At 38.9% G+C, this 13115-nt stretch overlaps 1 protein-coding gene and 1 long non-coding RNA gene across 3 annotated transcripts in view; one reads left to right on the top strand and one right to left on the bottom strand.

Moving 5' to 3' along the window:
• Positions 1 to 11739, top strand: part of LOC134909614 (uncharacterized) — a 62292-nt gene extending 50553 nt beyond the window's left edge. The window contains exons 2-4 of the long non-coding RNA XR_010175983.1: positions 10854 to 10918; positions 11193 to 11295; positions 11658 to 11739. This is a non-coding gene — a long non-coding RNA (uncharacterized LOC134909614). The remainder of the gene's footprint in view (positions 1 to 10853; positions 10919 to 11192; positions 11296 to 11657) is intronic.
• DLGAP2 (DLG associated protein 2) overlaps positions 9488 to 13115 on the bottom strand; it is an 802299-nt gene continuing 798671 nt past the window's right edge. For both annotated transcript variants that reach the window (XM_063916664.1, XM_063916665.1), the window contains 2 exons: positions 11647 to 11799; positions 9488 to 9758 (listed from right to left, as the gene is read on the bottom strand). In XM_063916664.1, the coding sequence (XP_063772734.1) occupies positions 9540 to 9758; positions 11647 to 11799 (372 nt within the window). In that variant the 3' untranslated portion in view covers positions 9488 to 9539. The remainder of the gene's footprint in view (positions 9759 to 11646; positions 11800 to 13115) is intronic.

Below are 13115 nucleotides of genomic sequence, written 5' to 3'. Positions count from 1 at the left end.
AAGGGCCCCATACACTAGAATGATAATGCCTGATTTCATCCGATTTCGGCCATTTGGACAGAAATATCGGATGAAATCGGACATTTCGGATGTGTTTTACATCCGATACGATCTGATGCGCGTTCCCATGAGCATCGGATCGGATCCCCTAAATTGAATGTGCTGCACTTGTGATAATTTGGACCCCGCAGGCATGGCTGGGATCGCACAAGATACATTGTAAGCAAAAGGACAGCATATGATGTATCTTATGCGATCCTGCCCCCCGGGAAACTACCGGGGTGTTCGCCTGCGACATGGGGGTCCGACATGTCACAGTAGTGTATGGGGCCCTTTAGTAAATAAAGCCCTTGGTTGGCAAAATTCAGCAGCTGAACTTTTATTTATATATGTACTTATTTCAAGTTATTTTGTTTTCATAAAAAAAAGATAGAAACCTTTGCAATAGTTCTAATGATGTACTTATATGTTGATACACATTTAAATGATCATTTTAAAGAGTCTTGCCTTAATACAATTGTGTCCCTCAAAATGACTTGATTTTAAAATCCCTCATTAGCTATTAATGGCTGCATTTTCCCACATTGCATATACTTTCTATTCAATATGCTGTAGATGCTCTATTCTAGAACTGGGACCATTGGTTGTTTTAGAAATCAGCAAAGAGAACACATTATGCAATATGTGGTATTATTGGTTTCAGAGATAAGGGGCTTTATTCATGAAGTACAATATAGGTGAGGTACAGCACAAAGAGGTCTATGTACTAAGCCTTGGAGAGAGATAAAGTACCAGCTATCAGTATCAGCTAATAACTGCCATGTTACAGGCTTTGTTTGAAAAATGACAGGAGCTGGTTGGCTGGTACTTTATCTTGTTCCACTTTATTTCCGTTCAAGGCTTAGTAAATAGACCCCTTTATCTCCATTCACCTTATCTCCAAGGATTACTACATAGACCTCAAAATCCTATTTGGTGACATTTATGCTAGTGTGCCTAGATGTCCCCAAAAAGTGCATTGAATTGTCTGTGGATTTATGAAGGAGCAGACATTTGCACTGGTCCATGGGAGAAGTTGTGTGAGTGAGGACAACCATGCAAATTGCTGTGCTGATAGGAATTTACTATTGGGTCTAGATTTCTGGAGCATTGCAAAAGTATATATTATTTCTGGATAAAACAATTGTAATAGTATAATAGTTTATATTTTCAATGGGACACATTTGCACAGTGTAAAATAAATCTTTAACTGCACAAAGTAACAGGTAACAAAGGCAGTCCTCCAGTCTTATAAGTAATATACAGTAAACCCTACATTACGTTGGCCATATTCCTGCCTTCCAGCACACCTACTGTAACTTGCAGCTGTGCCTCCAAAGAATAAAAAGTAAGCATAAACTTTGAAGTGACGGGACAGCCTGCCTAGGTGCACTATTATAATACCAAAGTGCCTTGTGGTGAACGTTCACTGCATTTCCTAAATGAAATCTTGCAGGATTAGCATCAGGTGTATGGTCGTGGTCAGCTGTGGCTAAAACTAGTTTCCCCCAAATACTGTGATTGAAACAGAGTTATTAAAAAAATTGGTGTAACTGTAAATGACTTTAAAAAAAAGCTCACGCAAAATAGAATATTTCTGTCCATATGCAGAGCCATGCATACCTTGCAATGTGTCCAGCTCTCGGCAGTACCTAATTGTACCTCGTTTTGCCCATTCCCCAAATATCAGGGTGGATGTGTCCTACCTTCTAGCTGGACCTACCTAAGAAGTGTGTATTCATGTTTCTTCGCTACTATACTTACCCTTTGTGATACTGTCCTTCTCACCACCCATTCATAAGGAAATGCAAGATACCCATATACAGTATATGCAATTGCACGTACTGTATATTTGTATTCGCAAGTTGTGCAATACAGCCTGGTGTAGTACTCACTCTGCATCAGCTCTGACATGTGTAAATACAGCAATACTAACCTCGGTACCAATTACAATGTAATGGAGTTTGTTATTAAAAGCTAATAACATAACAAAATCCAGGACTTCATTTTATATACCATGACTGTGGGTAACACTAGGATTGATCCTGGGGTGGAAGAGTGCCCCTACCAGGTCACATAGTATAATGCAGGTATAGGGGCCTGCTCATAGTGCTGTAGCCTCACTGTCCTCGTGCTCTAGTCTCAAAAGATCATGCCTGGAATTTCTCTTTAGCATGTGCGGTCCAACATTCGGTCACAGGAAGCCACCACCTCAGATCTGGTCGCATGCCACCCCCTCACATCCGGACACGCTTGCGGCCATATCTCTAGATCTGCAACTGGATTCATATGAATTCACAGATCTGAATAATGGTTTTACAGTGATTTTACTGAAGCCCTGTAATAACAAAGATCAACTTAAAAAAATCTTTTCCATGGATTAGGTTCTTACCAGTCATTCATTTTACGGGCAAATTACTTTTACATGTGCTTGAATTAATTTTTACCTATTTACCTGTAACTGTACAGTTTTGGATTTGGATATCAATAATATAAACTAAGGAGTAATTTACTAAGGAGCTGGTTGTCAAAGCTGCTGAATACATATGACTATTAGTTTTGAATCAGCAATAGAAATAACAGCTAAACAAGACCGGCTTAGCAGTTATTCCTTGTACTGTTTTGTTGTTCGGCCTTTACAGCTGTTTTAGCTGATTGCAAAATATAACACAGAAGAAAAGTGTAGTGTTTGGTGATAACTGTCTGTGTTAACATTTCACAAACATGCATTAGAAACCTCTTCCACAAGTAAAGTAGTAGCAAATCTGTTTTTTTGGGGGGGATTTCCACATTAGGGGGGAATTCAATTAGCCGCGGGCTAATTGATCCCCCAGTGCTGTTCAATTTGACACAAAGTTAAGGCCAGTACTCACTGGCCGATGCGGGAGAGATGTGTGCTGAGTGAACTGCTCAGCACACATCTCTCCCCCTACTCAGCACAGCGCGATGTGTGCTGAGTGTGCGGGGGGAGACGGGGGGGCCGCTCATTTCACCCAGCGGGTGAAATGAGCGACCCGCTAGATTGGCCTGCCGCACCAGCGATAGTGATGCGCGGGGCTGCGCATCGCTATCGCTGTAGGGGGTACACACGGAGCGATCAGACTTAAAATCTAAACAATCTAGTCAGATTGCTTAGATTTTAAGCAGCAATCACTCCATGAGTACCCCCCTTTAGCCTGCTGGCAGCACTTATCGTTATCGGGATTTCTTTTAGTGCTTCTTAACAGATGCAAAAAAAATTCCTGATAGATAGGTGGAGGGGTGGAGGGGGAGGGGGGTAATAGGTGCGGCAACTCCATTAGTGCACATATCTGTGAACTTTTCATGGATTCTGTTTGTTAACAGCCATTAACATGCCAAGTTAATAGGTGTTGTAAAGGGGTTTGGGTGAAAAATGGTCTGGAATGGAATAGCTTCAGGCGTTTTCATGGCAGAGCAGTCCGTATAGATTCTAAGGTACTGCGATATTGCCGAATGTATCAAGTTCAGAATATCTTAGCTTTTTAAAGCTTACCTTCCTATAGGCTACAATATTGCATTCCTCTCCACTTTCACATGCATGTCCCAGTGGCCACACATGAGCAATAATTCTGCCGGGTAGCTTTGGTCCACACCTGTCTCTATCTGAGTTACATACAGTATGACTCAGAACACTAATTCATATCATCTGACTGACCTAGTTATTACAGCATGTCATTGTTGTGTGTACTTTTATTTTTCCTTTTTTGCCTTTTGCAAATCAATCCCACTTAAAGAATAGAAAGTTTAAAGCTTGTCTTGATAAAATGTGCTCTTAGTTCAATATAACAGTATCAGTCAACATTCCAGTGACATTATATTAGGGAAAACGTTTGTTCACGATATCTCCAGGTATACATTAGCCAAATAATGCATTCAAACTGTTACTTATACCCCTTTCACACCAGCACCTCTGAACATGGGTTATTGGCACATGAACGCGCATAACCCGTGTTCATGTGCGGTATGAAAGGGTACCGGGGTTTAAATACCGGGTCTATTGACCCGGTATTTCAACCCAGCTCTTGACCAGGGTTGAACCCGTGTTCAACCCGGCTCACTGTGCGGTGTGAACGGGAGCCGGGTCAATGCGCCCCGGCTCCCGTTCACTCTCTATGTACAGGCGGCGCTTGGAGATCATTTGATCTCTAGCGCCGCCCCCACCGCGTCACCGCTGACGTCAGTAACCTGGCAATATGCCAGGCTGCTGACAGCGGTATGCAAGGCGTCTTACCCGGGAATGTCCCTGCATGATCCCTGGACCGTATTCCCGGGTAAGACCCTGCATTTTTGGTATGAAAGAGGTATAAGCAATGTCTAAAATGATATTATTTATGTGATTGGACAAATATTCTCTATAAAGCAATGAGGAGTATGTGTTCGCTAAATAAATAACTGGTAATAAATAAATAAATAAATAAATAATAAATAAATAAATAATATTATTTAACAAAAACATACATTTATTTACCCTGCATATTTATAATGCAATAGAAATGGAAGTAATTTGTCATATAAAGTTATTTTATTATGTACTTACATGTATTTACAGTGGTCCTTATTTATTAGCTACGAATGTAGTTTTGTATAGTTTATATGCAGATGATGAGTCATGCAGTGCCAAGAATGAAGCACATACTGTATGCAGATTATGCAGTATATTCAGTCTGTAAGTCAGGTTTGCTAAGGTACACATACAGGACTGTATGACTGTATATTTGACCCAGAGATACAGTCATCTGAGCACATACATTATAACACAAGCATTATGAAGGCATTGTAATTTGTTATCATTGTGACTACAAGGCCCTACACACTGGCCGAGGTGCCTGGCGGACGATACGGCAGCGGTGCCTCTGTCTCTGATAGATAGATAGATATATATACATATAATGTGTGCGTATATATATATATATATATATATATATATATATACATATATATAAAATGAAAAAAACGGGCACTCACCACAAAAATATATCAACTCCAGATGCCAGAATAAAGTGTAATATAATCCAAGGAATAGGCAGCACTCCAGAAGATTGCAATAAATGTATTTGTTTATTTTGTTCCAGAAGCCATGATTCAGATAAAAAGGGGTATCCAATTAGCCGCTAATTGTCCTGCCAGAGGCTATCTAATTAGCCCCATAAAGGTGCATTCACGCCGGTTTATCAGGGATTTTGTTTCACCTGCCCCAGGCAAGATCAAATCCCCAGAAACAGCCCCCCCGTGCTCACCAAAAATGGGGTTGTTTCTACCGAAAACACACAGGTTTCACTGAACCTGTACTTTTTCGGGAGATAATGTATTTTTTTTTACAGGTGACCAAATTGGATAGCCTGTAAAAAAATATGAGTGAAAAATTGTGAAAAATAGCAAAAAAGGCAATTTTTCACGCCAAATGTTTTTTTTTTAACCTATAATTGGATACCCCCCTAAGGGTGAGTCTTTCTCAAGCTACATGAATGATTTGCAAATAGTTGTAATTATCAATTAGTAGCTATGACCAGTGGGAGAGGAGAAGTAATGTGGTTGTAGTGGTGTGGCAGGTAAGGAGCCCAGTGACACTGGACTAACCCCTCCTTGACTTGGGGCCCTGCACACCATTTAGGCACCTGCAGCACCCCAAAGAATAGAATGGGCTTTTCTTCTGATTGTCGCATAGGCACTGGGCGCTTGTACTGGACGGGCAAACTCTTTTTGGAGCAAAACTAGAACCAAGGAGGAATCCCCGACTCCTACCAAAGTTTTGCTATTGGGCCAGATGATGCACTGTTCTGCCCCAGCTTTAAATAAAAACTGGGTTCTGGTCTACATTAAATAGAGCTCCTATGTATCACATCCCATTGCTATATGCATAATGTTTACACATACTGTAGACCATATGTAGGTGGATAACTGCACAGTAATAGACACAGCCACATCCTTTATGCTGCAGTTCTCACATTGTACAGAAGTAGCCCTATATTGGATGTGACTTTATCAAAAGCTTGTACTTTCTGCATAAACATGGACTTTTATTCTTTATACTAAATAAATTGTATATTTCAGCAGTAATTCTACATATACGAGTTGTTCCTTTTTTTTAATCAATTACAGGAATCAGACTACAGTACTTGTACAGTACTTAATCTGTTTGTATATGTATTTTACAAAGTACTGCTAGCTTCTAATCTTTCAAAATAATGTAACTGTATTGTCATTTGCAGTGTAAAGGCCCCTAACGCATACCAGAGCAGACCTGCGAGACAACACTTAAAAAGGATATTCTATGCATTAAAAATTTAAATCAATGCAAGTGTGCTGATATAATAATACATTGCCTGTGCCATCTGTAGAAGCTTTTGAAAAAGGGATGACTTAATTTCAGTCCCCTATGCCATCAGAAAACAATATCCCTTATGTACAATAGTGTTCATTCTAGTACCCTGCACCTTTCAAAACACGTGCAGTTCCTGGGGTGTTGCTCTCTGCTCTGGTGCTTCTGAGCACATTCTGGTCTGTATTTTAGTGCTGAGATACAGAGCAGTGTTCTGAAAAGCACCAGAGCAGAGAGCGACATCCCAGGCAGGAAAGAGGAATTGCACATGTTTTGAAAGGTGCAGGGTGCTAGAATGAACACTATCTATCTATCTATCTATCTATCTATCTATCTATCTATCTATCTATTAAAGATAGAAAGTGTGAGCGCAAATACCAGGTTTTAAATATAATGTCCCAGTGTAACTACAAGTCCTAGGTTTCACTTCTGGATCAAATTAGTAGGCTGTGTTTCTATAAATTAGTTCCTTAACTTGCACACCGTATTTAACAACTGTCGTCCTCCCCAGAAACGCGGATCCAAACAGGGCATACATTTCTAAAAAAAACAAATAGAAGTGGGGGCGCCAAATAGTGTATTAAAAGAGTAACATTTTATACACAGTGCCATTTTCTAACACCAAGCAAGCACTCTGACGAAGTCCGAGTGACAAAATGCATAAGGGTTCTGGTTTGGCGTGACGCTGTTTCCAATCTGCGAAGCAGGAGAAAGTTTGTATGCTTCTCCGGAGAGACCTGTTTATTCTATGATACATGTGGTGATCTAACTGCTTATACCGGTACGCATGTATTTCCTCAGTGCCTGATTATGTTTACTGTGAATAAAATGCTACTCCTTTAATGCACTATTTGGTGCCCCCTGCTTCTATTTGTATATATATATATATATATATATATATACACACACATTAGGCACATGTGCCATTGTGCCACTACAGCTGATGGAAAGCCGGCTGGCGACTCAAACCGTGGGATATATATATTCAAAATGGAAAACTGGAGAGCATTCTGGAATAGCACCAAGCAACTTCAAAAGTGTATAAAGTAGATTACTGTTTTTCTTTATATAAGGGTCTAATATCTTTTGCTTCTGCAAAAAAATAACAAATACGATAATATAATTACACATACTTACTAAAATAGAACATTTTTTTCATGCAGATTTGTTGTTTTCTTAAATGTGTGAAAATACAATTGAACCTATCAGTATCAAATAATACCATATTAGTATATGTAAAAATAAAAATATTATTTTCAACATCTGCCTTTTTATTCTTTTCCTTATGCTACAATTGGAAAGGAAACCTTAACTACAAGAAGGTTTGCACGAAACTGGCATCAGGAGAGGCAATAAATAAACTATACAGTTGACTGACGTGAAAGTCTGTAAATAGTCTGTCAGTTACTTTTCTATCAAATAGAATCATGATGGCATGTTCAAACAAAAAAAAAACCCTACACATTTAAGGCTTAAAAATGATAGGTTACAATGTGGTGATACCTGTCTAAATGATTTTATCAGAATCTAGAGTAATAACAACCACTGTCTCCCAGGGAAATAGCTGGTAGTCAGTGTCCTCTATACTGTGTATATATATATATATATATATATATTGTTCCCGCCTGAATCCACCAGTTTGTGACTGTATTAAATGAGCCCTTTCTGCTATTCAGCCACACAAGTGAAGGGAAGCTTTATGAATAGAACCAAATAAAGGAGCAGATTTATCAATGAGGGATATTGTATTCCTGTTATCACTCGTTCCGAATTATATATGGTGCTCCAGCCAATCAGCACCTGTTATTTTTCACGACAGGTAGGAGCTGATTGGACGGAACACCATTTAGTATTCGTAACGTGTACTAACAAGAATATCACTTGTTTCTAAATCTGCTCCAAAACAACAGGAAATAAAATGAACTCTGAGGTTACATGTTTATGTTTTGCATACAGGTAACTGGTGATGTTATTAAAAATGAACTGCTACATTCCTCATGTGCACACATGTGCCTTGTTGTTATTTTTTTTGACAATAAAGTTATTGTTTTCCGGTTAAGAAGAAAAAAAATTAAATAAGTCAAATAAATTACAGGTGTGAACCACATTTCACCATTACTGTACCTAAAAATAACCATTAAAACGTAAATATATTTACCACTTATTTTGTAAATGGTTACCACATCACATCTGGCATTTTGAACAGCAAACATTCATATTGTTTTCAAGGATGCCCTGTCAACATAATAGAAGTCTTGTGTGTGAGTGTATGTTTTTAAATATCATATACAACAAATTATTAAGTAATGTACCTCTTTAAAAAAATAAAGAGAAAAAAAAATGTAAACAGAAGTATAGGATCCATGGAAGGACGTTCAACTCTCCATCTCACACTAGATCATGATCTTTTGTTTTTCTTTTTCTTTTTTGTTTTTAAGGCATTCACTTTCTTTCCACATATATACATATATGCATCAAGTCTTCTTGCATTGATATTACATAGCTGGGTTGAAGAGTGGAAAGAGTTCACCCAGCAGAGGGTTCCATATTTGATGTCAGGAGACAGACTGGATGTTGGGGCTTTATCTTATTAAGGAATCAAATGCTCTTTCGTTATATACAAGGACGCACGTGGTTGCCTAGCACAACTCATCAGTGCCAACTGAAGCAGCATGGGTACCTGTTTTATGCTAACGAAACTGGAGGTCAGAGAGCAATGTGTACTTTCTCCTCTGCCTGTCTAATGTGTAGCACCTTCTACTTGGAATAGCTAATGCCTCTAGTGAGCGGCGAGATGTACCCATTTAGTTATTCTTGTTCCTAATTATCGCATTATTTATAAAAATAGAAATAACCAAGAATTTATACTGGGTTCCATCTTGAGAGGTTTTTTTCGTTGTCCTCTGAGAACATGTTGGAGAAGTCAGGTCTCAACAAGCCCTATGCATGTAAGCTGATCTGGAGTCAGACATGATCTATAAAACAATTTGTTTTGCAATGAATTTAGCAAACTCTGAGGAAATTAAGAAGAATTCCACTGCACTTATGGCACAAAGAGCACAATGACAAAGGGCATATTCAGAGAGAGTGACTAAATGACCTGGTGTGTCACAAGTGTACAAGCATGTTGTTTAAAAAAGATCTATACAGTGGTTTGTTCTTAAAGCCTAGTTTGGGCTTCTGGTATGTATATTTCAATGCTGTCTGCCCGCTCGCTAGCTGAATTCTGCCGAAACGATGCTGCCCTCTTTGCAGCCATTAGCCGCCTCCTGGCTTCTTGTCTGTGGCGGTCAGGGAGGTCCAAAGACTTTTCCCGAGTGACAGGGAACTTTCCCCTGGTAGATTTCTTTGGTATTGGAGGTGGGGGTTTCTTGTCATCCTGAAATTAGAGAACACTATGTAAATGAATTTGATACCCAGGATATTAGTATATAATTATTATGGAGTAGACAAAAATTACTATTTTATGTTCTAAAAGCAAGTACTGAAAATACTATTATATTAATATGTCTGGTGCAGCGCAGCAGTAATAATTTAGATATAGCACTGGTGACAGATACCATATTTGACTTCAGAAAAGGTATACAGGATAACAAAGCGATCTGCAGTTTGAAGACATTTTCTAATGATAGTTACATTTCATGTTGATTATCATTTCCTTTTATCAGAAAAAGCCCTCCCAAAAAACCTATGCTATGTTACAATTCAGTTTACAGATTTATATATATAATGTAAGTACAAAAATACAAAACTGGAGGGGAAAGAATAAATCACATACTCAGACACACCTATTCCCTGGATGCGATGGGCCAGGAAACAGAAAATGCAGCATAGTAGATATAACTTTAATGGTTCTTCAGAGAGCGGATACACCAGTGTCTGTCTGACAAGCCTTATCTTTCTCGCCAGGCATGCCAGATGAGCGCACATTGGTAGATGTTGTCTTGAGTCAGAGCCACAAATTCTAATGCACATTTCTAATCTATGTACTTAAACGGATGATTAATAAATTGGCTGTAACTATTTTACAGTAAAAGTCAACATGAGATTAGGTCACACAGTTATATGAAAAGATATTGGACATAAGGGTTGCTTATTACATAAACTATATTAACCAATGTGTCACATTTCTCAAAAACAAAAGGAAAACATTTTCAAAACATTTGGGAGGTTCGCACCCAAATCTATTATGACAAGACCACATTCTTACTGAGCTCTACACTACTAATGCCATCTAAATTGATTTCAAATAAAACACAATTTTAACAGCATGTTGGGACATAGCAGATTATGGGTTTGGACCGCCATAGAAAGGGAAAAGTTAATAAAGTTTCTTTAGTATGTTGTACCCCAATGTTTTTAACTAATCCATAAACATTCACAACTGTCCTTAGCTTAACAATACCGGTAGCAGGGGAGGGGGGGAGGAGGGGGACTGTATCAACCAATAATTAGGGACATTCTTTTTTTTTAGTTTTGGACACAGATTTTCACATGCTGCCATGGATCAAGAAGAAGCTCTCAATACAAGTTCTGAAGGTAAACATTAAATTATTTGCGCAGGGACACTCACCTCTAAGGGTTATATTTACTAAAGTGTGGGATTGTTCCCCATAGCAACCAATCAGATTCAATTTATCATTTATCTAGAATAAGAGCTAGAATCTGATTGGTTGCTGTGGGCAACATCTCCACTTCTAAAAACCCACAATTTAGAAAATATACCCCTAAGTGTGGATGTCCAAATCAGTGAAGTTGTGTTTTCTAATACTCCATATGAATCTCTTCCTGTGATTGTGATGATTTTTTGTAGGTTCGTTAAGATCTGTAGGATGTTGAGATTTTAAAGAAACTATCAAATTCAACAATGCAACAATTGATCACAACTTTATTGATTTGGACATTTTCATCTAAAGGTGAGTATCTGTGTATAAATTATCTCTCTCTCTCTCTCTCTCTCTCTCTATATATATATATATATATATATATATATATAATTATATACACACACACACACACACACACACACACACACACACACACACACACACACATCCAAGGGTTCCTTATGGTGTGACTGCTATGCACTGCATAGCCCCTTGCACAAATCACCCTGCATTTTGTTTTGTTTTTCTTATATGACTTTATCGGCACTTGGTTTGTATAAGGTGCAAGTGTACATTCCTTTAACTTACTGCAATTATTATAAATTGCTATATAAATATATTTGCTGAATGCAATATGTGCTTTGTTACCAATTTTCATACCTTCTTTTCAGGAGAATCAATTGTCTTCCACTCATTGGCTTTCAAATGGTGCAACTTATCAAACTTCATGCTTACATCTTCAATGGATAACTGCAAGAGGTCCCAGAACCCCGCCAAGTCTTGAGAAGTTGGTCTGGGCATGGCACTTGGATCCTTTAATTAAACATAGCAAAGCATTTGTAGGAATAACAGAACTTCAAAAAATCCTAAACATATGGGGACAATTCAGTTCAGAGCAATGCTAGCGATGTACTGTCAGAATGCTGCTGGAACACTCCTCACTTCAGCACATCACAGTAAAATGTGCGCAGCCGCACATAGCAATCCAACATCGCCCCACATTTTATATGTTCCATACAGTTCCCCCTGTGTTTCTTACATAACCATTACATATTGCTTCTGTGTTTTGTTACAATATTGGAGAATACTGGATGATGGAGACCACAAATAACTGCAAGCAGTCAGTACTCATACTTGATATCAAAACAAAAGACAGTTTATTAACTAAATAAAGAGAAATAAAAATTTTCAAAGTCTCCTCAGAATTTGAAATGGTCATGTTTAATGACAATGGCGTGCTCAGCAGTCCGATGGTGCTGTTGATGTCTGCTCGATGGTACACCTTTGTGTCCACCATGGCAGATTAGAACTACAGCCAGTGGGTGTCTCAATAGTCAGCCTATAGGCTGCAGTATTAGTAGTTTTTTGCAGTAGCGGCTGCAACAAATGTCGCCGCTGCTACTGCTTAGCCTCCACCTCTGACTTAGGCCCTTGGTCTCATTCCGCTCTTTTGCTGCACTTTTTAACTCTTTAGTTACAATCACTATTTATGACCAGTGTTTCCTTTTATCTATAGTCTATGCTTCTCCACTCCTGGTAATGGTAACTGTTTCTGTATGTATGCATTTAGAAATGGAACCCAGACCACCCTCAGCAACAGGGCAAATGAGAATAAACCATTATCCAGGATAACATCAATGTTATCAATGGAGCAAATCAATAGATACAGTATGGGAGAATATTTATGATTAGCAGGGACGTGCGGTGAGGTAAATTGCTCAGGTGGCACTGACAATTAGGGTTGCCACTTTTCCCTGATTTCCTGGATTCTCCAAGATTTGGTGGCAGCCCTCCAGGAGGTTATTTTCCCTTCACATAGATTCCTGGATTATCCAGGAATAAGGGGACCCTTGGAGCACCGGCAGTGCTCCTTGGCAGCCGAGGAACTCAGGGGACATTTACTAAGCAGTGATAAGAGCGGAGAAGTGAGCCAGTGGAGAAGTTGCCCATGGCAACCAACCAGCACTGAAGTAACATCTATAATTTGCATACTATAAAATGATACACAGCTGCTGATTGGTTGATGGGGCAATTTCTCCACTGGCTCACTTCTCCGCTCTTATCACTGCTTAGTAAATGTCCCCCTCTGTGAACTACAGTGATGTCATCATCTCGCGAGACTGTGTTCA

This window comes from Pseudophryne corroboree, chromosome 4 (assembly GCF_028390025.1).
Source record: "Pseudophryne corroboree isolate aPseCor3 chromosome 4, aPseCor3.hap2, whole genome shotgun sequence".
Lineage (NCBI taxonomy): Eukaryota > Metazoa > Chordata > Amphibia > Anura > Myobatrachidae > Pseudophryne > Pseudophryne corroboree.
The sequence above is the reverse complement of the archived record's forward strand: the minus strand, read 5'-3'. Positions and strand labels throughout refer to the sequence as shown.